The sequence below is a fragment of the Schistocerca piceifrons genome, chromosome 1 (genome assembly GCF_021461385.2).
Source record: "Schistocerca piceifrons isolate TAMUIC-IGC-003096 chromosome 1, iqSchPice1.1, whole genome shotgun sequence".
In the NCBI taxonomy this organism is placed as follows: Eukaryota; Metazoa; Arthropoda; class Insecta; order Orthoptera; family Acrididae; genus Schistocerca; species Schistocerca piceifrons.
Genome location: NC_060138.1, coordinates 402,873,550 through 402,901,081, shown reverse-complemented (window position 1 = coordinate 402,901,081; position 27,532 = coordinate 402,873,550). Strand labels below are relative to the sequence as shown.

The following is a 27,532-nucleotide window of genomic DNA, read 5'->3' as shown; positions in this document are numbered from 1 at the left end:
TGTGGACAGAAAGTTGGAAAGTGTGGGGAGCGTGCCAGAGATAAGTCCCTGCAGTCACACTATCATCTGTGTCCTCGGTGACTCAATTGGATAGAGCATCTGCCATGTAAGCTGGAGGTCCCGGGTTCGAGTCCCAGTCAGGGCACACATTTTTCAACTGTACCTGTTGATATTTATCAACACCTGTAAGCAGCAAAAGGTCTAGATTTCATTATAACTTCATTTCAAGCAGTTGAATTAGTGCATATTTGTAACTTAATCTATTAATATAAGATACATATGTTTGAAAGTGAAACTCTATCCATTTGTTTAATGTGCCTGCTCCCAATTTTTATTCAAAATTTTGTGTTGCTTCATTCCTATCGCATGCGGGTTGGTCCCTCCCATAGTTCCTCCCGAGTCCAGGAGAATGGGGTCCCACAAGGCTCTGTCTTGAGTGCCTGCCTCTTTTTAGTTGCTATCAATGGGCTAGCTGCAGCTGTGGGAACGTCCGTATCGACTTCTTTGTATGCTGATGACTCCTGCATGTACTACAGCTCCACTGGCATTGCAGTTGCTGAATGGCAACTACAGGGCGCTATCCGCAGGGTGCAGTCTTGGGCCATCATGCACGGCTTCCAGTTCTCGGCCACCGAGACTTGCATCATACATTTCTGCCAGCGTCGCACTGTTCACCCTGAGCAATGGCTTTATCTTGATGGCGAACATCTTGCCGTGTTGGAGGCACATCAGTTTATGGGCTTGCTTTTTAATGCCCGATTGTCTTGGCTCTCTCATATTTGGTAGCTTAAAAAACGTGCTGGCGCCATCTTAACGCTCTTCATTGCTTGAGTCACACCAGCTAGGGTGTCGATCGGTCTACCCTTCTCCAACTGTACCACTCATTGATTCAGTCCCATCTCGATTATGGGAGCCTGGCTTACGGTTCGGCATCGCCTTCCACATTGCGGTTGCTTGATCCCATCCTTCACTTTGGGATCCGACTCACCACTGGAGCTTTCTGCACGAGCCCTGTCGCCAACCTACTTGTGGAGGCTGGTGTCCCTCCATTGCAGATCCGGTGCCAGTGACTGCTGACTGCTTATGCTGCGCATGTTTTTAGCTTTCCTGGGCATCCCAATTACAGTCTCCTGTTCCCCAACTCGATCGTCCATCTTCTGGAACAGTGACCCTGGTCAGGGTGTCTGATAGTGATTCGCGTCCGGTCTCTTCTCTCAGAGTTTGAGTTTTTCCCTCTCCAGCCTCCTTTCCAGGCCTATGTCTGTATACCCCCGTGGTGTGTGCCCCGTCCAAGCTTTCGGCTGGATTTGGTGCAAAGTTCGAAAGATTCAGTCCCTCCTGAGGCCCTCCGCCGCTACTTTGTTTCCATCCCTGCCGCATTTGTCGGGTCCGCCGTAGTCTATACCGATGGTTTGATGGTTGCTGGTCGAGTTGGTTATGCTTTTACTCTTGGGGATCGCTCTGAACAACGCTCGTTACTGGATGGCGGCAGTGTTTTCAGTGCGGAGCTGGTAGACATCTCTCGCTCCCTCAAGTATGTCCACTCCTGCCCAGGTGAGTCTTTCATCATCTGTAGTGACTCCCTGAGTGGTTTACGAGCTATCGACCAGTGTTTTTCTCACTCTCGTCTGGTGATGACTATCCAGGAGTCCCTCCATACTCTTGCCTGTCACGGCCACTCTGTGGTTTTTGTGTGGACCCTGGGTCATGTCGGCATACTGGGTAATGATCAGGTTGACAGGCTGTTGGTGCACCGGCCCTGGAGATTGGCCTTTCGGATTGTGATCTCTAGTCAGTTTTGCAGCAGAAGGTCCTTGGTACCTGGGATGCTGAATGGCGCACGCTGCCTTCACCCAACAAACTTCGGGTCGTGTCGTGTATGTGGCGCTCTTCCTTGCGGGCCTCTCACAAGGACTCCATTCTACTCTGCCAGCTATGCATTGGCCACACCTGGCTGATACACAGTTATTTATTATGCCGTGAGGACCCACCTCTCTGTCGCTGTGGTTCAGCATTGACAGAGGCCCACATTTTGTTGAACTGTCCACTTTTAACTGTGATCAGGCAGATGTTTGCGCTGCCTGATACGCTCCCCGCACTTTTAACCGAGGATACTGTGATGGCACGCTTAGTTTTGGGTTTTATTCATGCAGGGGGCTTTTATCACTCAGTCTGAGGGTTTGTGTCTTTTTTTCGTGTAGAGCCTGGCCTTTGGCCTACGGTTTTAGATTGGGAATTTTAGTGTGTCTCTTAGTGGTTGGCATTTCCTTTTTTTTTTTTTTTTTTTTTTTTTTTTTTCCCCATGGTCAGTCAACCCCTGTAACACACTGTGTGTTTTTAGTTCCTCTTTTCTGGTCTTTGTCTGTGTGTGTCTTGTTTGTTCTGTGCAGTTCCTTGTCATCTCCGTTGCTGGTTTTTCTTCCTTATGGGTGTTTCATGTTCATGGAAAAAGGGGCCAATGACCTTTGTAGTCTGGTCCCTTCAACCCCCACAAACCAACCAGAGCGAGGGAAAAACGACGGTCTGCACGCCTCAGTATGAGCCCTAATTCCTCATATCTTACCTTCTTGGTTGTTACGCACAGTGTACATTGGCTACAATGGAATCATTCAGCAGTCAGCTTCAAATCTTGGTTCTGTTAATTTTCTCAATAGCTTTTCTAGAAAAGAACGTCAACTTCCTCCCAGAGATTCCCATTTGAGTTCATGAAGCATCTCTATAACACTTACGTGTTGTTCGAACCTACCAGTAACAAATCTAGCAGCCCACCTCTTTGCTTCGATGTCTTCCTTCAGTCCAACCTGGTGTGGATTGCAAACACTCTAGCAGTACTCAAGAATAGGTCACACTTGCATCCTATATGCAGTCTCCTTTAAAGATGAACCAGTTTCCCAAAATTCTCCCAATGTACCAAAGTCAACCATTTTCCTTCCCTACCACTATCCTCATGTTCTTGTTCCAGTCCATATCGCTTTGCAGTGTTGCATTCAGATATTTAAATGATGTGACTGTGTCAAGTGTGACCCTACCATTGCTGTATCTGAAAATTATAGGATTGTTTTTCCTACATGTCTGCATTAACTTACATTTTTCTACATTTAGAGTTAGCTGCCATTCATCACAACAACTAGAAGTTTTGTCTAAATAGTCTTGTATCTTCCTACTGTCACTCAACTTCAACACCTTACTGTGGACCACAGCATCCTCAGCAAACAACCGGGGATTGCTGCCTATCCTGTCTGCCAAATCATTTATGTACATACAGAACAACAGTGGCCGTATCACACTTCACTGGGGCACTCCTGACGATACCCCTGTCTCCGATGGACACTCAGCTTTGAGGACAACATATTGGGTTCTATTACTTAAGACTTCTACAAGCCGCTCATATATCTGTGAACTTATTCCATATTCTTGTACCTTTGTTAACAGCCTGCAACGGGGCACCTTGTCAAATGCTTTCTGGAAATCTAAAAATATGAAATCTGCCTGTTGCCCTTCATCCATGTTTCTCAGTATACCATGTGAAAAAAGGGCAAGCTGAGTTTTGCATGAGCGATGAATTCTAAAACCATGCTGGTGGAAATAAGCTTCTCAGTCTCAATAAAGTTTATTGTATTCAAAGTGAGAATATGTTCAAGGATACTGCAGCAAATAGAAGTTAGGGATATAGGTGTTAATTTTGCAGGTTCTTTTACCTTTCTTATGTACTGGAGTCACCTGCACTTTTTTCTAGTCTCTTGGTACTTTGTGCTAGACGAGAGATTCACGATAAATGCAAGCTCTAAAGATGGTATGTTTGTATGATTTTCCTGTGTTAACAATTTCTTGAATGTGAAATTTAAAACTTCAGCTATTGACTTGCTATCTGCAACTGTCACACTAGACTGGTCAACAAGGGACTGAATGGAAGCCTTAGACCTGCTTAGTGACTGTACATGTGACCAGAATTTACGGGGTGCTCTGCCTGATCTTTTGCTAAGGCGTGACAGTGGTAGTTGTATGCTTCACGCATAGATCTTTTTGTGAAGACACACGAACCTCTATTAACCTTCGCTTCTTGTTGTTTGTGTATTCCCTTTTGAATTGAGAGCACAAGAGCCTCTGCTTCCTCAGCATTCTGTGAATTTAAGGTGTAAATTAATAAATAATGTCAAGCCTCCAAATTTATGGCTTATGAAATTCTGATGCTCTTGGACTATTCTCTGATGTCCTGTTTCATTTATGTCGTATTGTAAGATCTGATAATGCTGCATATGTATGAACGTATGTAAATGTTCACTTGAAGATGACTAAGCAAGCAAATTTGATTAGTAGTACTGAATAAAATGTTTTGTTTCATATATATTGACAGCTTTATTTTACAAATTTGCCTTCCGTGAAACTCGGATGCCTGTTGTTTACACCTTAAATTTACAGAACGCCACTCTTCGGTAAATTATAGGCTGACAGACTGCCGTATTTTTTCTCTCTCATGAAATTTGTATTCTTTCTTACTAGCTTTTTTGCTGCAAAGCTGTAAACCTGATTGGAAGCTCTACATAACATTATTTTAGAGCACGAATTATAAATCTGTCACTGCATTTGAAAGTGTATTTCAAATTGTAGAGCCAAGTTTTGAAATGAATATTATGCCAAGGACAGCTTTCTTATTTTGCATTCATTATCTGGATAGGATATGATAAAACAGTTTCCGTAAGTGCAGTAACTTCATGTGTCCCTACCAAACAATGTGCCGCAGTGCTGCGCACCATCATGTGATGCCTCAGTATGCACTAAATTTTAAACAGAAGTTTGACGAAAGGTAAATTCCAAACAGAAATAAGATGAAAGGTATTACGACAGAGTACTTCATCGTAGCTGCGCATGCGCTGTAACACCTGTTTTCTTGTGCTCTCTTGCATCTGCTAAAATGAACCTATTTCCAACAGGTTGCAGGGAAAATATTGTGAATGGTGATTTGAGAAGCTTTACTTTCAAAGTAAATTTTCTTTTACGCAAGAGCATTTCACTCTCATTCAAAGCCTAGCACTTAGAGGACCAGCAACTTAGAAAAATAACAGGTCCTTCCCCTGTAGCTATACTACATGTACATTAATTTAAACCATGAACTTTTCTGTTTTGGTCTTCGTACTACTTAACAGAGATGTTGCTACTGGCTGACTACATCAAAAGTTGGTGAGATCACGTGACGTGAAATATGAATTGCTGACGAAAGCGCATTGCAAGTATGTAAAACCTTTACCATTCAAATGATTGAAAAATTTTATAACTCCGGGGGAAATGTATGTCACTTAATGTGGAAAAATTGTACTTTCACCCAGGAAATAGTGTATTTTCAACTGGGGAAAGAAATGTATTTTCACCCTGTAACACATGTACTTTTAACTGGGAAAAATCTAGGGTTTTTTTTTCTTGTTGTTGTTGTGGTCTTCAGTCCTGAGACTGGTTTGATGCAGCTCTCCATGCTACTCTATCCTGTGCAAGCTCTTTCATCTCCCAGTACCTACTGCAACCTACATCCTTCTGAATCTGCTTAGTGTATTCATCTCTTGGTCTCCCTCTACGATTTTTACCCTCCACGGTGCCCTCCAATGCTAAATTTGTGATCCCTTGATGCCTCAAAACATGTCCTACCAACCGATCCCTTCTTCTAGTCAAGTTGTGCCACAAACTTCTCTTCTCCCCAATTCTATTCAATACCTCCTCATTAGTTACGTGATCTACCCACCTTATCTTCAGCATTCTTCTGTAGCACCACATTTCGAAAGCTTCTATTCTCTTCTTGTCCAAACTAGTTATCGTCCATGTTTCACTTCCGTACATTGCTACACTCCATACAAATACTTTCAGAAACGACTTCCTGACGCTTAAATCTATACTCGATGTTAACAAATTTCTCTTCTTCAGAAACACTTTCCTTGCCATTGCCAGTCTACATGTTATATCCTCTCTACTTCGACCATCATCAGTTATTTTGCTCCCTAAATAGCAAATCTCCTTTCCTACTTTAAGTGTCTGATTTCCTAATCTAATTCCCTCAGCATCACCTGATTTAATTTGACTACATTCCATTATCCTCGTTTTGCTTTTGTTGATGTTCATCTTATATCCTCCTTTCAAGACACTGTCCATTCCGTTCAACTGCTCTTCCAAGTCCTTTGATGTCTCTGACAGAATTACAATGTCATTGGCGAACCTCAAAGTTTTTACTTCTTCTCCATGAATTTTAATACCTACTCCGAATTTTTCTTTTGTTTCCTTTACTGCTTGCTCAATATACAGATTGAATAACATCGGGGAGAGGCTACAACCCTGTCTCACTCCTTTCCCAACCACTGCTTCCCTTTCATGCCCCTCGACTCTTATAACTGCCATCTGGTTTCTGTACAAATTGTAAATAGCCTTTCGCTCCCTGTATTTTACCCCTGCCACCTTCAGAATTTGAAAGAGAGTATTCCAGTCAACATTGTCAAAAGCTTTCTCTAAGTCTACAAATGCTAGAAACGTAGGTTTGCCTTTTCTTAATCTGTCTTCTAAGATAAGTCTTAAGGTTAGTATTGCCTCACGTGTTCCAACATTTCTACGGAATCCAAACTGATCTTCCCTGAGGTCCGCTTCTACCAGTTTTTCCATTCGTCTGTAAAGAATTTGCGTTAGTATTTTGCAGCTGTGACTTATTAAACTGATAGTTCGGTAATTTTCACATCTGTCAACGCCTGCTTTCTTTGGGATTGGAATTATTATATTCTTCTTGAAGTCTGAGGGTATTTCGCCTGTCTCATACATCTTCCTCACCAGATGGTAGAGTTTTGTCATGAATGGCTCTCCCAAAGCCATCAGTAGTTCTAATGGAATGTTGTCTACTCCCGGGGCCTTGTTTCGACACAGGTCTTTCAGTGCTCTGTCAAACTCTTCACGCAGTATCTTATCTCCCATTTCGTCTTCATCTACATCCTCTTCCATTTCCATAATATTGTCCTCAAGTACATCGCCCTTGTATAAACCCTCTATATACTCCTTCCACCTTTCTGCCTCCTCTTCTTTGCTTCAAACTGGGTTGCCATCTGAGCTCTTGATATTCATACAAGTGGTTCTCTTCTCTCCAAAGGTCTCTTTTAATTTTCCTGTAGGCAGTATCTATCTTACCCCTAGTGAGACAAGCCTCTACATCCTTACATTTGTTCTCTAGCCATCCTTGCTTAGCCATTTTGCACTTCCTGTCGATATCATTTTTGAGACGTTTGTATTCCTTTTTGCCTGCCTCATTTACTGCATTTTTATATTTTCTCCTTTCATTAATTAAATTCAATATTTCTTCTGTTACCCAAGGATTTCTATTAGCCCTCGTCTTTTTACCTACTTGATCCTCTGCTGCCTTCATTACTTCATCCCTCAGATCTGCCCATTCTTCTTCTACTGTATTTCTTTCCCCCATTCCTGTCAATTGTTCCCTTATGCTCTCTCTGAAACTCTCTACAACCTCTGGTTCTTTCAGTTTATTCAGGTCCCATCTCCTTAAATTCCCACCTTTTTGCAGTTTCTTCAGTTTCAATCTGCAGTTCATAACCAATAGATTGTGGTCAGAATCCACATCTGCCCCTGGAAATGGCTTACAGTTTAAAACCTGGTTCCTAAATCTCTGTCTTACCATTATATAATCTACCTGATACCTTTTAGTATCTCCAGGATTCTTCCAGGTATACAACCTTCTTTTATGATTCTTGAACCAAGTGTTAGCTATGATTAAGTTATGCTCTGTGCAAAATTCTACAAGGCGGCTTCCTCTTTCATTTCTTCCCCCCAATCCATATTCACCTACTATGTTTCCTTCTCTCCCTTTTCCTACTGACGAATTCCAGTCACCCATGACTATTAAATTTTCGTATCCCTTCACTACCTGAATAATTTCTTTTATCTCATCATACATTTCCTTTTTTTTCTTACCACCATATATATCCTGCCTTTTTGCCTTTGTCCCTCCCCCACTGCCTCCTGCCCTCCCCCTTCTCCCTCCTGCCTTCCCCCTTCTCCCTCCTGCCCTCCCCCTGCTCCCTCCTCCTCTCCCCTTTCACCCTTCCCTGCCCCCCTCTCCCCCTTCTCCTCTTTACCTTGCCTGCCCGTTCTCCCCCTCTCACCCTTCCCTGCCCCTCTCCCATCTCAAGGTTCTCTCTCCTAAACATCTCTCCTCCTCCTCATCCCCCAGCTGCACCGCTACACTTTGTGTGTGTGTGTGTGTGTGTGTGTGTGTGTGTGTGTGTGTGTGTGTGTGCGTGCGCGTGCGCGTGTGCGTGTGTGCGCGTGCGTGGGTGCGCGTGAAAGAGGAAGAGAGGGATCTGTAACCTAATCATGACTGAATTTTATTTTATTTATTTATTTATTTTTTCTTTCTTTTTTAGGTTCCAGGAACGTAAAGTGCAATTAAATGAATTGGTAGACCTGATGCTAAGGTTAACTGGTAAGGAACCTAGCACACCAAATTCACGAGTTGAAGCGAAAAATGAATTTTTTACTCAAACAAATCCAGGACCTCCAAGCAGTGGCCCTCTAGTTAATTGCAATTTTAACCTCACACTTGATAAGTTAAATGTCAGTCAACGGCGACGCCATGAAGGGCTGGTAAGCTCCAATGTTTAGTCAGTGTATTTCACTTTCATTTATATGAGTACATGAATTTAGAGGTAGGCTTACAATGACTCTGAAATCACGATAATTTGAACAAACTAACTTCTATAGAAGCTCCTCTAGATAGAGAATTGAATAATAAGTTTCAGTACCATTCATTTTCCTCTTCTTCCTATGGTCTTTCTTGCTTGTATTCTTTTATCTACTGATCAGTTATCTTTCTTTCATTTGACACTTGCACACTCCTTAATAGCCATTTCTCTGCTTTTCTTCTCATGTGGCACACCTCCCTTTTGTGATCATCTTATTTTTACTACTTTTCCTCTTCAGATGTTATCCACTTTTTTCCACACTTTGTTTAGTTTGCAATACAAATTTCTGAAGAGTTACATTTAAGATAATTGTACTTGATGATTTCCTCCACTTATATTTCATTCATTGATTTAATGTTATTGTAAATAAAGAAGAAATGTTAAAGTAAACAGTAGACACATTTTTATCACTTGACTTATCAATTACTTCTCAAATATATCTTCGAAACTGTTTCTGGTTAGCTGTGCAACAAGGAAAAATAAATCTATATTTTAATCCAAACATTGACAACCAGTGTGGTAAATTGTTGAGATTTTATATAGCTCTTGATAAAAGATAGCAATACTGCTAATTATACCAACCTTGCCAATAATTGATAAGTGGTTTCCTTTCTGGGTGGGTTTGAGGTGTGACCCAAAAGTAACACGAATTTCTAATTTCACATGTTTTATATATCCAGTTTAAAAATAAAATTAAAAAATGCTCTTTATCTTTTATGTCCTCCATGTATGTTTGCATTGGCAGCTGTTTTGAATATTTAGTTTATTGTTGACAGTCAAAAAGGTTATAGGTGTTTTCGAGTGTTTGGCGAATTTTTACTTTCGAAAAAGATGGATCAAAGAGTTTCCACTAAATTTTGGTTAAAAATGGAATAAAGTTGACTGTGGCTTTTGGCGAATACAATCTGAGTAAGACAAGAGTTTATGAGTGGTATAAATGTTTGAAAGTGGATCAAGAAGACATTGAAGATGACTGCCTGGATGCCCTAGCACGTCAGTCACTGATAACAATGTGGAAGAAGTAAAGAAAATGGTTGAAAATTGCCAAATCTCCATTAGAAACATTTTTGATGATGTTGGCATATCCTTTTGGCCCTACCAAGCAATTTTTATCAGATTTTTTGGGCATGAAACATGTAGCAGCAACGTTTGTTGTGAAATTGTTGTATTTTGACCAAAAAGAATGTTGCATAGACATTACTCAGCAATTGTTGAATGAAGCGTGCAATGATCCAGAACTTGTAAAGACAGTCGTCCTAATGGAAACTGCCCAAACACCCAAGACCGAAAAAAAATTCGAGAAGTGTGATCACATGTGTAAGTTCTTCTCATTGTTTTCTTTGAGTACAATGGGATAGTGCATCCTGAGTTTGTTCCTTGTGGTCGTACGACCAATAAGAAATATTATCTGGAAGTTGTGCACCTTTTGCTTGAAGCAATCTGAACAAAACTAACAGAATTGTGGCAAAACCATCACGTGAAAATGGCATTGCAATATGCTCCCACTCACATGTCAATGTTTGTTCATATTGTTTTTGGCAAGAATTAACTGTCTTCACTAGGCACAGCCCCCCTGCAATTTCTTTCTATTCTCTAGGTCGAAGAGATCCTTGAAATGGTTTCGGTGTTGGACCATTGAGGAGATAAAAACAGAATCACAAAGGAGATGAATACCAAAACACAAAGTGAGTTCCTGAAGTGCTTCCAAGATTGGAAATAGCACTGGCACAAGTGTATTATATCTGAGAGTGATTACTTTAAAGGGGACAAAATTGATGTTGATGAATAACGATTGTGTAAGAAAAAGAAAACTTTGTTACTTTTTGATCACACCTTGTAGTTCTCTCTCTCTCTCTCTCTCTCTCTCTCTCTCTCTCTCTCTCTCTTCCTCTTTCTCTTTCTCTTTCTCTTTCTCTCTCTCTCTCTCCAGATTATATTTTGGAGTAGTTACAGATACATTTGAAATCATGCCATAATATCCTTACTTTGTATCATTTCAAACAACTACAGGGAATTCATTAATCTGTTCCAGATGAAAGCAGCTCTGTCTCCTTTATTAGCTCGTTTGTCACCTAAAGTTCGTGTTGAGGTCTTGGCACTTAACCTCGATGCCAGTGTTATTAGGACCTTGTCAGCATATGTGGATGCTGAATTTGACTTCCAGCAATCAGTGACAGCAGTAATTGAAAAGTAAGAAATACCAGTTACTCAAATTTTTTTATGAATATTATCTGAAGTATTCTTGGATTTTCCTTTTTTTATATTAATTATTGTGTGTATAATGTAAACCAAAGACTTAATTGAAATTAGAGGGAAGATGATCAGCATCTACATCACTACCCATCTTCAAGCTATTTATTCACCCTTCCATTCTCGAACAGTGTGCAGGAAAATGAAAACACTTAAATCTTCCAGTGCACACTCTGATTTCTCTTATTTTATTGCAGTGATTGTTTCTCCCTAACTCATGCGTACCAACAAAATGATAAATTGCTTTGTTGATTGTTATGTAATGGAAGGGTATATTTTGAATTACTCGAACTGGCTACACAAACTGTAACAGAATTTTGTTTTTGTAGGGCAAAATGTCTAAAACAGTAGAAAAAGGACTTTGATTTACAGAGGATCACTGTATGCCAACGGTTCAAGGAAAATATGAGTCTCCTTGTGGACATGTCACAACCACTGTTCTGCCCATGTTTAGAATTGTCCATTTATGCACTGTAGCCAAAAATAGGAGTTATTCATATTATTTTTGTTCAACGGAGAGCACAAAATATATTACAGGGGGAGATAGAACAGTTGTAGAGCAGTGGTAATTTTTGTCAAGGGCTTGACAGTAGAGTAAAACTAAAAGAAATTATCTCCATCTCTCAGAGAACACTCTCCACATTGCTCCATCATATTCAGATGGTTTGGAAGAGTGACGTTAGTGGTGTTTCCTTCTCAGGTCAACATACCCTGAAGGGAATGTTCCTGCAGTCTAGAAACTATAACTCCAGATATTCGATGAATAGTCATAAGACTTTTAATCATCTCCTCAAAAAAACAAAGTTACATCTTTATTCTTTGTTTGTTTTGCTGCTACACAACTGCAGTATACATTGAAATCCTCACACCACACTACCGTAGTACACCACCAGAGGAGCAAAAACAAAATTGTGGAGCACATGATAAAATGAATTATTATGCAGTAATTTGTTTTGGGCGCAGTGGAAATGCTGGACCTGCTGGAAAGGAATTACTGAGCTTTTGTCAACAGGCTGTGCTGTTTTGTTTTGGCTCACCTAGTGGTGTGCTACAGTACTGTGGAGCAAGGATTTCAAAGTGTGCGAGGATTACAGACAAGTACCTGCAAGCAAACAAAAAATTAATTATGTAACTTTATTTTTTCGAGTTGATACTGACTACGCTTGCAGGAATCCTTGGTCCAGACTGCGCCTGCAGTGTACGCTATTGTGCAAGGCTACATCAAATGAAATATACAGAAAATGAGGATAAGTAACCACCCTCTTACAAATAAAATTCAGTAGTGAACAGCTGCATGGCATGATTTGTAAAAAATCTTTAGAGACAATTTGCAGACAATCTTTCACTAATGTTTGTGTGAGACACACATGTGAGTGCAGAGTTTTGAGTGGATATAAAGAGCAGCAATGTGTCTGATGATAGGCATTTTTTCATCACTGAAAATGTAGCACTGATATTGAAAAATCTCTGCTGGCAAATAATTCTATGAATATGTCGAATATATCACAATTTTATCTACTTGAAAAATGGCTATATCCAATCATAGGATGGTGTGTCTGGCTACCTTCTCCCACCCAAAGTATGGTAGAGCTGAAATAGCAGTCATTATTTTCCACTTTTCATCCTTGAATGGAACAGCAAGAATCAATAGAAAATGTCTTCTACTGTTCACTTCAATACATTAGCAACCATTGTTAAATTTCTCAAATTTACTTTTATATTTTTGTGCTTATTTTTATTTATAATGTATCAGTTAAATTATAGTGCCAATATGTCTTTTTATGAGGCAGTTTTTTATTAATGAAAATATTATTCTTTTATCAGCTCCTTGTGTTATCTTAGCCTTTACCACTACAACATGCAAAGCAGGTCTTATTTTGCTTTTTGCAGCAGTATACAAACAAGATATTGATTACCCTTCGCACTTTCTTTCATTCTCCATTAGCTGCAGGGTAGAGTAATGCTTAATGTTGCAGATTCAATTTCACTTAAAATTCTTCCATACTCATTTTGCCACACAAATTGCTGGTTTATTTGTAATTATGGTGCCTATTTTTGAAATGTAGCTCCTATAAAGTCTACCACAGTTAAAACTGTAAAATGAATTATTCTTTGCCACCTTGTTGCACCAGTTGTTCTTCTAACTTATAAATCTACTTTACTGGCATATATTGTTTCATCATTGTTTCTGTTTTGTACATGAGAATATAAATGTGATTTTACGCAGACAGTGATCTTCACTGAAACAAAATTTGTGCTTTATGGAAAAAATAAGATGAAAAGTTGAGAAAGACGAAACAATTTGGAAACAGTTAAATACTAAATCTTCTTTGTCGAGGGGTATTTTCCAAGGATTGTAAAATTTTTCAAGAAGTCGTAAATGAAAATAAAAGTGTTATCTACACTAATAATAAAACTATTGAACCATCTGTTTGTCTGTCTGAACACACTAATCTCCAAACAACTTTTTATGGGGTTTTCACATGGAATTTGAACATAGCTTGTGCCAATGTATAGACATTATGTCGTCAAAATTAAGCCACCAGAAAAGGTACAGTGAAACCCCAATTTTATGTTTCCTTGCTCCAGACTGAAGAAATGCAAAATTGAGGGAAATGCAGAATCAAGGAAAACATTAAAATCTCCAAAATACAAACAAAAACGTATGTAATTGGCATATATGATTAAAAATTGTAATCCTCTTCAATACAATGTTTATACAATAATTTATGTTAATGAATTTCATCAGTTCTTAAAAAAGTCACACATGTGTGCAAGTAAAAACTCATCGAAAAATTGAAATTGGTATCTGGGTACAAGGTAATCAAGCTATTTTCTGACATGCTGAAACCACAAATTATACCTCAAAACACACGTTTGAGAGTTCTTTCCTTTGTGCCTGCCCAGAAAAAATTGAAAATTGGTGAACATGGTGAAGTAAACAGACAACTGCAGAGTATGGTGAAAGGAATCAGAATCTAACATGTGGAGTGCGTGATTTCCTTCTTTAATAAGAGAAACAGAGATGTGAAAAAATAAGTTTACTACCCCAGTTGACATAAAAACCATATTAGAAATTAGCTCAGTGAATTTCTGTGCACTGTGTAAAATGTAAATTTAAAAGAAAGCTGAGGTGCTACAGTTTCGCTTCATGCCTTCTATCGTTGCTGCCAATCTGTACGATCTAGAGTGTTTGGTGCAAAGTATATACATGAGTAGTGTATGTAGTTGTTGCAACTGTAAGCATCAGATTTGGGCTTGAAAGTCTTTAAAATACACTATCATAAAACACAGCACATGATCAGGTTTTTCAGACTTCACAGAATGCTTTCGCCCCTACCTGCATTACTGTCATTGAAGGGCCACTCCCCTTGTATACACGTCCAGCAGGCAAGCTCATTTTACATGTGTTAGTTCGGTGTGGTGACTGCGCTGGCAGTTGGGTGACATAAACAGTTGCCAGCCAATAAGAGCTCACTAGCTGGAAATGACCAATGTTTCTTTGATTCTGACCGAGCATATTCTTTGAGACTCTGTGTTTGAATTTAAAAAGTTTACAGTTGATATTGTTGCTTGATACAGTACATCAGAAATACATGCAGGATTATGAGACTGAGTTGTAAGTGACAGAAGGAAAGGTGGTGGCTGGGCCCCTTCTTCACATATTGGCTAGGACAGGAACACTTCACGTCGACTGTCCTGTTTCCATTGCTGCCACAACCTAGCAGTTGTTGTATCATAATTGCATGGTGAAGCTAAACGTTGCTAGTTGTGTTGGCAATGCCAATTGTGGATTACGTCAGCATTTCCTCTCTCATGTCTCCCCTCTCCACAATGGCATAAAATATTCCCCATCTCCACCACCACTTGTGGTGTGAACCATCTGTCTTTTGTGTCACATATAACTCATTCTGTCACATGAAATGTCAGTAGGAAGAAAACAGGACAAAGTCAGGTGAGACATTGATTTAGAATGTAGAATCGAGGTAAACCTTACTAGGAAGAAATGTAAACTCTAGGAATTTTTAGCATTGATCTTATAGATTTCTGACAGGTGCTACGAATTTATGGCATAGAATCATGAAAAACATAAAATTGGAGAACGTGAAATTGATGTTCCACTGTATCATGATCTAAATTTTTATCCAAAACTGTCACATTTGTCTGTTTGAACATGCTAATTTCCAAAACTACTAGACAAATTTTCATAGGATTTTCACAGGTTACTTGACCATAGCTTGGTGCATCGTACGAGCTTGATTTAATTAAAATTGGATCACAGGGAAAAAAAAGATGTTGCAGTTTAATGTTTTATATATGCAAAAGCGCTTTTGTCTGTTATCTTGTCATGACGAAACGGATGAACCGATTTTGATGAAATTAGGTATGTAGATAGTTTGAAACCTGAGGAAGAAAATAAAACAATAGAAACTTCAGCTTGGAATATCAACAGTATAAGGAGAAAGATAGATTACTACTCATCGCAAAGTTGACACGAGTTGCAGACAGGCAGGTGATAAGACTTTTGCACATTTAGCTTTCGGCCAAAGCACTTTTCAGAAATGGAAAAAATCACATACACACAAAGTCATTCATTCATGCAAGCAAGCATGCCTTCCGCACACATGACCTCCATCTTTTTCTGAAGAGTGCTTTGGCTGAAAGCTAAATACATAACAGTTCTTTTATTGTGTCTATCTGCAACTCAGTTTGTGTCCTCTCAACGGTGAGTAGCAGTCTATCTTTTTCCTTATAATGAGGAAGATAAGAAGCATCTTTAAAAAGTAAAAAAGGAAAAGTCGGCACATAGAAGTGTGAAATATTGGGTGGAACATATTTTTTTTTTTTTTTTTTTTTCGGTGATCATAAACCATGTAAAAAAAAAGTATTAAATTTGGTGTAAAATGTATAGCTGCTTACATAGTGTGATGCATAAATGTGCAAGCATCTGCTCATGTCTGTCTGCATGTGCCCAGCCATAGCAATGGGTAACAGCTTGTTTAAATTGTAGTTATGCATGCAGAGAACTGAAAGTTACCACTAATACCTTTATTATTTTGGAATGGAAACACTGCCCTTTAAAACAGTTTATTGTTTTATGTTGCAAGTACAGGTTCTTGTTAACGGGAAAGAAGTGTCCATACAGAAGTAAAAAATGTATGCAGAAAGCTTCCATAATTTGAGGATAATGTCCATTGAGTTTATGTTCACTGTCATTAGCTTGCGTACATTCAGCATGTATTTATGTAGTTTCCATTAAAAATAGTACATTTTATACAGTTTGTTTCATGAAAAATGCAATTATTTTACTTTAGCATTATTAATTGCATAATTATCTTAAATTAAATGACTAAGCAAGAATGAGACTTTTGAATTAACTTCAGTTTAAACAGTTTCATACCTTATTGTGGCACATATATTCATCCAGGCAAATTAAGAACCATTCTGTAAAACTTTATAGCCAAGGGTGCCGGCTTTTGAAAATCAATGTGGATGCTGTAAATCACAGTTCACAAATGTTTTGAAAACAAGTCCTTCTAAAAATCCAGTTAAGGTATTTTTAAATGAGCACCACTTGATAAAGGTAAACAAACTTGTTTATTAGGTTCATTTTTTCCATACTATTTAATTGATACAAAAAAAAATCCACAATATACACAGATTTGTTTTATTTTTTCAAATCCTTCTGTAATTTCTGATTATCACTCACAAAGAATGTGTTCTTATAAACAGCGGATTGTTTAATGAAAATGTTCACCACAGTGTCATGGTTCAAGTTTTTTGCTTTTTTTCTTATGGACATGCATGATAGTGGTGTTCAGTTTCTCGTGCGTTGTTCTGTTGCACAAGTGAATTTTTGATCTTCTAAGGGTGTAAAAAAAAATGTTCTGCTGTGCATTTAGAATCTTGCATACTTAAGGTAATCTTTATCAGCCTCATGACATCTGGAACCAATTCACCAATGTGCATGTCTGAGGAAAAGAAGCTCACTAAGTCGTCCATATTTCCTATGGGATAATTTTTGGAGTCACACCTCCAACATCACATTTCTGTGCAAAGTTAATCTTTCTGCATCAGAGTCATCCATATAAAATTCTATTACATGGCTCCAGTCTTTAACTTTTGAAAAAATAAAGGTTTATATTTCTTTGAAGTGAGTCAAGAACATTGGTCCTTGAAACACTGAATCACAATATCTAAAATCTCAAAATAAATCCTGCAGTAATAATCATGGGGTCTGGCAAAAGTGTAGGGTAGAGCACCCATCATCTAGTTTTCAAGAAATCTTTTGAACTATTGGAAGTTTGAGGTCTTCAACATCAGAATTTTTTATCAGTTCCTCACGGAAACTTTCATTAGTTCGAGATAACCTCAAAACATCTTGGACAGAATTATTGTCCATGGCCTTTTGGAGCTGTAGAGGGGAATTTGGTAGAAATGGAGTCCAAATTTCAGCTGGCTCTAAAATTTTAATAAGAAGTGTAATGACAGAAAATTTAAGAAACCTTCATTGTTAGCACCAGCATAGGATTTTTTGAGCTAAAATTCCTTGAAGAGCAAAATTAACTGTTCATAATTCTGGAAAATAGTTTTCAGTGAACTTATTCTACATTGCCACGTGACAGGGTAAAAAGTCGAAAGAGCTACAGGATGAACAAAACTAGCACATTGGGCAGCTTGCAGTCACTTTTAGTTGCTTGGGAGGACCCACATTCAAATTTGGCCATTTCTTTAACTTTTGAAAGATAATCTCTCACTACGGTATCATTTACTTTGCCTTTGAGTCACAAGATTCTAAGAACAGTCCTTACAGTGAACAAGCAAAAATTGTCAATTTCTCTGATTTTTGCTTGCCACCCAAAAAAGGTGGCACATGTATTGCCCACTCTGTTAGTAGCAATACCTCTGCGTGACTTGATATCGTGAGAAAAATGAGTGAGAACATCAATTAAAATAGTCCACAATACTTCAGCGATAGTAAGATTCGTTAGTATAGAAACCAAAAAATAAAGGAAATCAAAACTTTCTTGTGTTGACAGACGTCGTTTGTTTAAATGATACCATGTTAAAAAAAAATACTAGAACTTACTGCTCCACAAAGAACAGTACCGAGTGAACGATTACCTATCAACACAAAGTAGACATTTTAAATCTCTGCCAGCCATGTCCATTGGATGGAACATTCAAAAACTTGCATGAGATTTCTGCAAGAGAGTAGCACTGAACACTTGTCAGTCGTTTCTGGAGGATTAAGAAGCACTAGGCTATGCTTTCATCTTGTATGGGCCAGTGTGAGGGCACAACATCAAAACTGAAATAAGTGAAACTTTTCTCCATTTTTAAATATTCTATTCTATTTTCCTTTCTTATTTTGTGGGGGTATCGAGTGCTCCAAAAAATTTCAGGTAGGGTGCATGAGCACTGGAACACCCATGGAGTGGGGCACCCCTTATATAGCCTTCAGTAGTTGGGTGAAACATTATCTTGGATAATGTCAAGGGAAGGAGAAGGAAAAAACTAATTGTAGTGTGTAACCATGTTACATTATGGGTATCATTTGAATTTCTTTTTCTTTCTAGGCATCCCCGTCATAAGAAGTACATCATAAGAATCTGTGAAGAAATAATGGACTTGAGGAGTGGAAAGAATAGTCCAGTCATTGTTTTATACAGTGTCGAAGAAAATGTCATTAGAATGTTGATGTAAGGTGAAATATGTTATGAAATGAAACTGCCAGCGATGGTAAAAAAGTAAATATTTTGCTAAATTAATTTTCTTTATGTGGCATTTTAGTTATTGTGTTCACAGTTAACATATATGTTAAATGTTAGTGTTCATGAATGTTATTTTTGCCTTCACAAATTGAAAAGTTTCTGTTTGAGAGGATACAAGACAAAAGCAATTGTTTCGAGTTAAAAAGGTCTGTAATGACCTTGCTGTACAAAGGCAGTGTTAAACGCTTGTCACTGTTTTGTGATACAGGATATACATGAACAGCCACCAATCATTGTTTTTCAGTTATTCCTGTACATCCTGTACAACCTTTCATAGTCTACTTATTATTTATGTTTAAAAATGTGAGCTACTTTTTGTTATAATTACTTCAGAATTTTACACTGCCTTACTTAATTATTGTGTAATAGTATACTGAATGCTTGCACAATGTAAACTGTAGAAAATTCAACTAAGCTATGTTAGTTAAATAGTTTGATCATAATCAATTTGCTCTCACTTCTTATTTGATAAGTAAGTTTGTGTTGTATAAAAGCAGAAGATTATGTGACAAATGTTTGTGTGTACATTCTTCCAAGGCAATATTGAAATACTGTTTTGCCCTCCTTTTGCAGTAAACTTTCAATTATTGATGGAAGCAGAATACATTAATATAAGACTGGCCAAAGCCAGTGATTCTTCAGAAAGAACATCAGGAATTTTATTGCAAAAGTCCTTTAGTTTACTCCTTTTCATAAGAAAATGTTGTATGGAAGCAGAACAGGTTAATATACGACTGGGGAAAGCCAGTGATTATTCAGAAAGAATGTCAGGAATTTTATTGCAAAAGTCCACTAGTTTACTCCTTTTCATAAGTGAATATTGTGTAATTTCATTATAGTCCCACTGGTCCTTCCCCTTTTCCTAAAAACAGTCTTGTTGTATTTAATCAGGCCTGTTTTGTTCTGTTGTTGAATCAAGATCTCTTGCTTTCAGTATACAATGGTAACAATTTTCTATCTCTGTTTCATATTTGGCAGTTAAGTTTTTTGTATATGTAGTGATCTGAAGTCCTTTGATAATGGCTATTATATTGTTATTTTCTCTGATGAAGGCTATTTGAAGATTTTTCACATGCTTCATTAAAAAAAATTGGGTGGGGGCAGCACCATAATACATGTGTCATCTGGTGTTTTTATTTTATTTATTTTTTTTAAAAAAGATGTGGAGCCCCTCCATGCCCACACTGGCATGATGGCCAATTTGAAAGGTCTATTGCCATCTCTGCATAAGGGTTAGTTTTCACTAAAGTGAGGTGTCCCAGGATGTGGGTACTGCGATATTTGTGTACATCTGGTTAAGATTAACCATTTACATGCGCTCATCTGGAGATAGACTAGGTCGAAAGTCAAACGAAGGGCAGCAGTTTGAAGGGCAGAGGGAAAACAGTGCGAAGGCAAGCGCCAAGGGAAGAAAACCTCAGCGATAGTTAGGTCAGGTAGTAAGAGCAGTAGCGGATGTCTTACTGACTGCAATAGGTCATGGAAGTTAAGTTAGAGGCGGGTATCATGCAAGCGGATACCGTGTCAAGCCATATGTTCATCGTAAGAGATCAGTCTGTGACAATGCTGCAGCACGGTGTGCTGCAGTTTAGGCTAACTTTGAGAGCTCCCTGCCGCTCTGCGTCAGTGGTTGGTGAGCATCGAAGCCAAGCGCTTGGAGATGTGCGGTTGTGTAGCGTCACCACTCCTCACTCGTTGACTGTGCTGACAGGCCCAGTGAGGGTTGCGGTTGAGTTTCTGAGTGTTGCGGACAACGTAGCCCAAGCCATTGAGCATCCTGATCACTCTGGTAGTCCACTCGTTGGAGCATAGCTGCTCTGAACTGACGGGCTTCGGTGTTCCTGCGGCGGCATCTGTGTTCTTCTTCAGCGTGTCCGTCGCACTGTGGTTTTCCGCCGGCTCCATAAGGGAAGCAGTGGCAGGTGTCTTCTCTTCACCTGTGGCGTCTGCACAGATGTTGCGCGCCAGCTGCGAGCACAATTGCCGCAGCTGGCTGCAAGCCTCCTCCATCTCTGCAGACAGGGTGACCTTAAAAGCTGCCCTGTCTGCGTCCGTGGTGGCTTTGAAGGCCGCAATCGCCTCCTCCGCCGGTGCACTTTACACAGTGTGGCGAGTTGCGGCAGTATTTAGCCACATGCCCTTCAGCTTGGCACCTGAAGCACTGTGGCTTAGGGTCCTTGCCCAGGTGGAGAGCTTCGATGGTCACAAGAAAGGCTAAGAACTTCCTCATCCCAAAGATGTCACTGCCATCCGTCACATTTTCCACTACGACGATGTACAGGAGCAGCATCTTCTTATTTGTCCGGTTGTGCAGCTTAGTAGTTGCACCCTGGAATCCAGCACATGACATTCTCTTGGACCGTCTTCTCATCACGTATCCAAGGCAGCCCCCAATCAGGGCCTTGCAGTGCTTCTCATGCTGTTTTGGTGCAGTCCTCTTCTCCACGGTAGGTGGATCAACAGTGTGGGCAGCCACAGCACTCTTCAGTGCGCATTGGTCGGCCACGCTTGCTGCCTGCAGCTGGACAGTGGCATCTGAGTCCAGGAACTCTACGCCTACTTCTTCCCTGCAGCAGTTGGCTATGATATCACACATCACTGCCCAATGTACAGAGGAGGGTGGGACAGGTGTATGACATTTGTCGCACGTCTGTTCTGCATTCCTGGTGGGTTGCAGTGTCAAAGGCTTCTTCTCTGTGTCTGCCTTCTTCTTCTGCCCATTCTGTGACACAAAGACACAACAATTTTGCTGTGTCATAATAACGACGCACGACAATTTGCTTAGCATCGCACCACAGTCCAAGCACAGCTTCACAGCTCTTCTTCTGGCCAAGCACAGGTAACTCACTTCACCAGTGATGTACGCTCTCTGCTGCTCAAGCGCAACGTGTGTCATCTGGTAAGCACTGACTAACTTGCATCCTTACCAATTTTATGCATTACATACCTGTTTTGGACGAAAAAAGATGATCTCATTGAAACAAAATTTTGAAAAGAGAGAGAGAGAGAGTGTGTGTGTATGTACACTAAAACCGGGTGGACTCCATATGGCACTACATTGAAAATAAGTGTAATGACTGTTTTTATTATCGGTCCATCTTATTTAAGGTGAAACAGGGCAAGTGAGACCATAAATTGCTGCACTGGTTGGACTTAAACAATAACAAATCTTTTACTTTTGTCAATTATATTATCAGTTTACAGAAGAAAGAATTTTTTTCTTAGCTTACTTAAAAAGACATCAAAACTACTGGGCTCATGATATTCCTTTCCAAGTTCCATGTTAATGCTAAGAATATGCATTTATGGGCAACAGGGGTGAAGTGCAAGGGCCACTCTTTTTCAATACCGTGGTTCTGGAATCTGTCCAATATCATTATTAGGTATTTATTATGAATATTTTGTTAAAAGAGTGATAAATGAAATTGAATTGTTAATGGAAAATTGTCACTCATTATCTAAAAGTACAACATTGCAAGAATGAATTTTATTGCAGACAGTCAGTTTATGTACATTAATACATTGTTAACTCAGTATTGTAACTAATGAATGATGTGAAAAGATAATTGAAAGGTTTGCTACAAGAAAAGGAGATAGCTCCAGTTTTCCAAATTTTCGATGTATTGAAAGAAATGTTTTTAAAAATCAGAATTCTTATTGTGTGAAAAATATTCTTTCAGATAAAGTTCTATAATGCTTCTAACCTGTTATGACAGCCTATTCACTGTAAAATATATTTCTCAGATCATGTGATGTATCTCATCGTTGGAGCTTTCTCTTTCTTGTCACAAAATAGATCTTCAGTCTCCTTTTAGGAAATAGATTTCATAAAAAGTAAATTTTATATGCCATGGCACTATGCAAATGCCGTTTTACAAATTTGTTCCTTTTTATCTCCAAGGGGAACAGAATGCCCATTTTCACTCTTCTTTGTTAAACTCACTTGATTCTTATGAGTCCTCATAATTAGCATCTTGTGCTCACTTTTTACGTATCTTATTAAAAGAATCTAGTAGGCACACTTTTCCATGAGTAGTAGGTTTACTGAAACACACAATCATAGTCAGTAACTCAATGTAATTTATTTTTTCTGCATACATGTTTGTATGCCCACACAATCATAGCCAGCAATTTGAAGTAATTTATCTTCTCTACGTACATTTTTGTATGTCTTGCATTCAGTCATCTATCATTTCCTTACATTTCATATCCATTCAAAAAGTTTCAAAAAATTCACCTTTTTCTAAACAGGAATACAATTAGTATTTACACTAGCTTTGTTAGAAGTGATTTCTTCTTCATTAGCAGGTTTGTATAAATTATTACAACCAGAAATACACACTCATCTCTTGGGAATTACTCATTATTCTTACAATAATATGCAGTATTTAATTTATTAGAACTACTACTGTGAGACACAACTGAAAAACATTCAGCTTGTGATAACACCATTTCTGTAAACAGGTCACATTTGTTGTCTAATGCAACAAAGAAAACAAGCCAGCAAGACTGGCAGTCATCCCTCCCCTCCCCCATCTTGATGAATAGGGAACAAAGGGCTGGAGCTACATCCTTCTTGGATACAACGAAAGGCCTTTTCTATCTCTCTCCATTCAACCCCCTCCCCCAAAGTTTTTGCAAGTAACTCCAAACTCAATCAGGGTTAAGGGTTAAGCTATTTACATTTTGTAGCAAACCCTTCAATATATCCATGGCTTCAAATTTCTGGAGAAGGTAAACACATTTACCCATCTTCCCATTCCATATAACAAATATCATAGTTCTCTGATTATGTATAGATGAAGGAGAACAAGTTTGAATTTTTCTTGCAGATTTCATTGTTTCAGTATTCCTCTTTACTTCAGCCAAAATTCTGTCCACTAAGAAATTTTTTTGTCTTTTTAGATGAAAATCTATCAGTGTCCTCTATACAGAATTCAGCATCTGAAAGTGCTTATTGTAATAACTTGTAATAATTCCTTGAAATATGCTCTTCCTTTTCTTTACTTTTACTGTGTTATAAATGGACCATAGTTGTATTTTGTTTTCCAAAGACAGAATAGGGCCAGGATAAGTGTGCATTATGGTATGCTTTTCCCCCAGAACACACAGGATGCACTACCCCAGTAAGAAATAATCATGGGGTAAGTGTTTGCCATGAAACTAATGAGACTAAATCATACAAAAGAATAATCATTTGGCTCTTTCAGATTAGGAATGATGATGAATAATATTGCAAACAATATAATCATAATATGATAGCAGATTCCTACGTAATCAGAGTTCAAAAACATACCGTACTCTCTAATTAAAGCTTTCACAGTTCTGTCATAGATAATGAAATATCTGCTAAGATGAATGTAGAGATAGCTTCGATCTAATGATGGACAGAAGTACTGAGTAATATTTCACTTTTCACAACAGTGAGATGCAGTGTACGGTTGACAGCCAAAGAATATCATGTCGAGTACACTTACACTTGCACCACTTCACTCAATTGAAAGCCAAGGTGTATAGTGATAGACTGGAACAAAACCTTGTTCCAGGGTGTTCAGCTCGGTTCTTTCTATGAGTTACTGCCTTCGGTGAAAACCCAATACCAGTGTCACAGTTTCTAAGTTTTCCTCTACAGCTGATTGCCTCAGCTTATGCTGTCTAAATGATCATGTATCATCAAGTGAAATAGTAGTTGTATTTTACTATTACAGTACTGCATAAATGATAGGAAAACATCTGACAGCTTACTTAAACACACACACCAAATTGTCATAAAACTCTTCTTTCACACAAATGTTCAAAGAGTTAATGACAGATTTCATTAAAAAAATTACAATAAAATATGTCTGAGTAATCCTTTTATAGAAAATTGATTTTATCTCAACAGTATCTCAGTTTCATTTGGAAAGTGATGCAAGCGAAGAATATCGAAGACGCTTGCATTTATGTATTAGTCAGTACATCTCGCCCACATTGCCCTTACACTGTCAGGCAGTATAAAAGCCTGATCTCTCACATTTTTTGTTGTTAAGGTAGGAAATATCTCCTGCAATTTTTATTCTCTACCACAGATCTTGTTTGCTATGCCCAAACCACCTGTGCTTGTCTTTTTTTCTTACCTCCAACTAAACATTGAATTTGTATTATATCTCTGTTTCTTTTAACGTGTCTAGACAAACATATTTCTTTATATTATTTCATCATACCAGCCTTTTCTTTCATGCCAGTCAACGTCATTTCACACTCCTCTGTTTTACTGTCTTTTTCACAAGCCTATGCATGTACTGTATGTTGCACTATATGTTGTGCTGTGAAGTAATTCTTAGATATGTATTACCTTTTTGTAATACTTTCATGCTTTACAGGAATCTTCCAATATTCTGCTACAATCATTGAAATATTTGTTATCTTGTAGTAAAGTGCTAACAAATTATTTGAGATTTCCCCAGTTTGTTGAGGTGGTGTACCTAATATAAAACCTGCTCCTTCAGCTCTCCTTTTCACAGTCAGTACATATCTTTGTACTTTTCCTGGTCAGTACATATCTTTGTCTATGCACTAGTTTAATGAATAGAATTGTGAGGAAGGAAAGATCAGTATTGAACTGAGTGATTGATTGTCCCATACTCTTTTTTCGTAAGTGTGTAATGGTAGGTGTATGGTAATGACATCAGAATACTGGGTACTGTACTGCAAACAATAATTAGAACACCAGTATCTTTTACAAGTACAATTACTGTCAACAATACTTATGTAATTGGCCAACACTCAATTAACAGTGGAGTACAGTGTGCCTTTATCATCACTTTTATATTTTTGCAGGTCTTCCTATTCGAAGGAGTATAAGTGCTACTTAACTAATATTGTGCATTATGTGAAAAAAGAAAGAGATGTAATTTTGTTACAAGTATTGTAGTTTTTAATTGATGAACTTTGTAAACTGTAAAATTTTCTACTGCAGTTTTCAATTATGATCTTTCATGAAATGTTCAAATACATATATTGCCTGTAAAGGTACTATGATGTCTTTACAAATTTTTCTACATTGTTGTAACAGTGCCAGCAATTGAATTAATTTCAAATGTCAATCATAATTTATGTGCTTCTCCAGTATTTCATGCATCACGCAAACTGGATCTAATTGCTGTAATCTTACATAAAAGCTGTAATTTCTTGTAAGTTTCATGTATGTGTTGTATCTGCTCATAAAGCATTTATTTATTTTTGTTACACAAGTTTTGTCTAAAAATAAATTGTACCTGAACCTTGACAAATAAAATGGAAGGTGATTTCCTTCAGCTTGTGTGTCAATATCCCAACAACTGTAACATAATTGTTTGCGACTTTCACTTTTTTATTAAGTTTCATGTTCTAAAATCATGCAAGTCAAGAGAGTAAATATATGTACGAACTATTGCCATATACAAAAATGTAAATATCAAGTTGTGTTTAAACGTGAAGATAATTTTTCAGAAATATCTTTAAGAATCATTGTGCATGAAATGCAGCATGCGGCTATAACCAATTTGTGTTTTTTTTTTAATAATAAACTGTTGTAGAAACTTCAACTTCTTTAAATTCTGAAGTGAGAAAATCAGACCACTAAGCCACCTTTATTTACATTTCTTAGTAGTAGAGCAGTAATGGTGGTATGCATCCATGGATCTTTCTTAGGCCACGTCCTCCAGGAGTGACAGAAGTGACTGACAGTGTGCAACACCTGATGCATTACAATCCTACTACAAAGAGCAGTATAGGGGCTATATCCCTTGGATGTCATGCATGTTGAGCAAAAAACTCTCTCTACAAGATGGCTCCTAGAACAGACCAGCTGTTCTAAAAAATTGTGCCTATAAACCATTCAATGTTGTAAATCGAGAATAAGGCAACGTAATTAGCTTTACTTAAGAAAATAAGGCAAAAAAAGAGTGGTATGTAGGAAATTTACAAAGGGAGGAATCTTCACAGAGAATTTCATCATTTGTATCATCAACTACAAAGATCATCAACCAAATTATTTGAAAATATGACAATGAGCACAGATATGAGTGACTACCTCATCAATGAATTAAAGACAAAGTTTTGTTATTTGGGCACAAACTTTCGGCAGCCGATAACCAAGGGAGGATGACTGACTATCGCAAGTACAGAAGAGTGATGGGGGTCTAGTACTGAGGTGCCTGTGGTTCTTTGACCAATAATCTGAATTGTGATGGATCCTGACTCCACTACAATCCTACCATTTATTGTGTGTACTAAGTTTTATATATACTACTAACTCTGCATCTTGAAGAATGTTTTTTTAGGGCTTACCCTACTTTAAGTGTGTACTCACCTATCCTAAGGTACCACACATGTGTTAAATTCCTAACAAAACACATTGAAAAACCTGGAAATTTTACTGTTATTTGATTGTTGGGAACATAATTCAACTGCAGTCAATGTTAATTACAAGTTTTCACTAAATCTATTTAATATCCATAAATAAAGCATAATTTCTTAATATAAAAAAGAGATCAAAATTTATGTGAAATGATTTGTTTGAATTAAGAAATAAAATAATCGTGATTTTGAGCATTATTCAAAGACATGTCAAATGTTTCTATAATCTGTTTCATTTATTACCTTTAGACAAAAGGTTGACTCAGTTTTTTTTTAATTCAGAAACCGTCGTCTTATTGATATGTGACTTGCCTTCCTAGTATCTTCTGTTCTCAAAATGACCTGAATTTCATATTCGAAGGAAGCCGTTTTGACATTTAAGTATCACACCAATGTACCTTTTTATGCACG

General features: G+C 38.1%; 1 protein-coding gene across 1 annotated transcript in view; it reads left to right on the top strand.

Annotated features, from left to right (window-relative positions):
• The window catches only part of LOC124788618 (eIF-2-alpha kinase GCN2), a 312,712-nt gene extending 286,531 nt beyond the window's left edge, over positions 1-26,181 (top strand). Inside the window, exons 26-28 of the mRNA XM_047255891.1 lie at positions 8,400-8,619; positions 10,750-10,907; positions 18,548-26,181. Coding sequence (XP_047111847.1) covers positions 8,400-8,619; positions 10,750-10,907; positions 18,548-18,674 — 505 coding nt within the window. The 3' untranslated portion in view covers positions 18,675-26,181. The remainder of the gene's footprint in view (positions 1-8,399; positions 8,620-10,749; positions 10,908-18,547) is intronic.
• Positions 26,182-27,532: the final 1,351 nt, after the last annotated feature.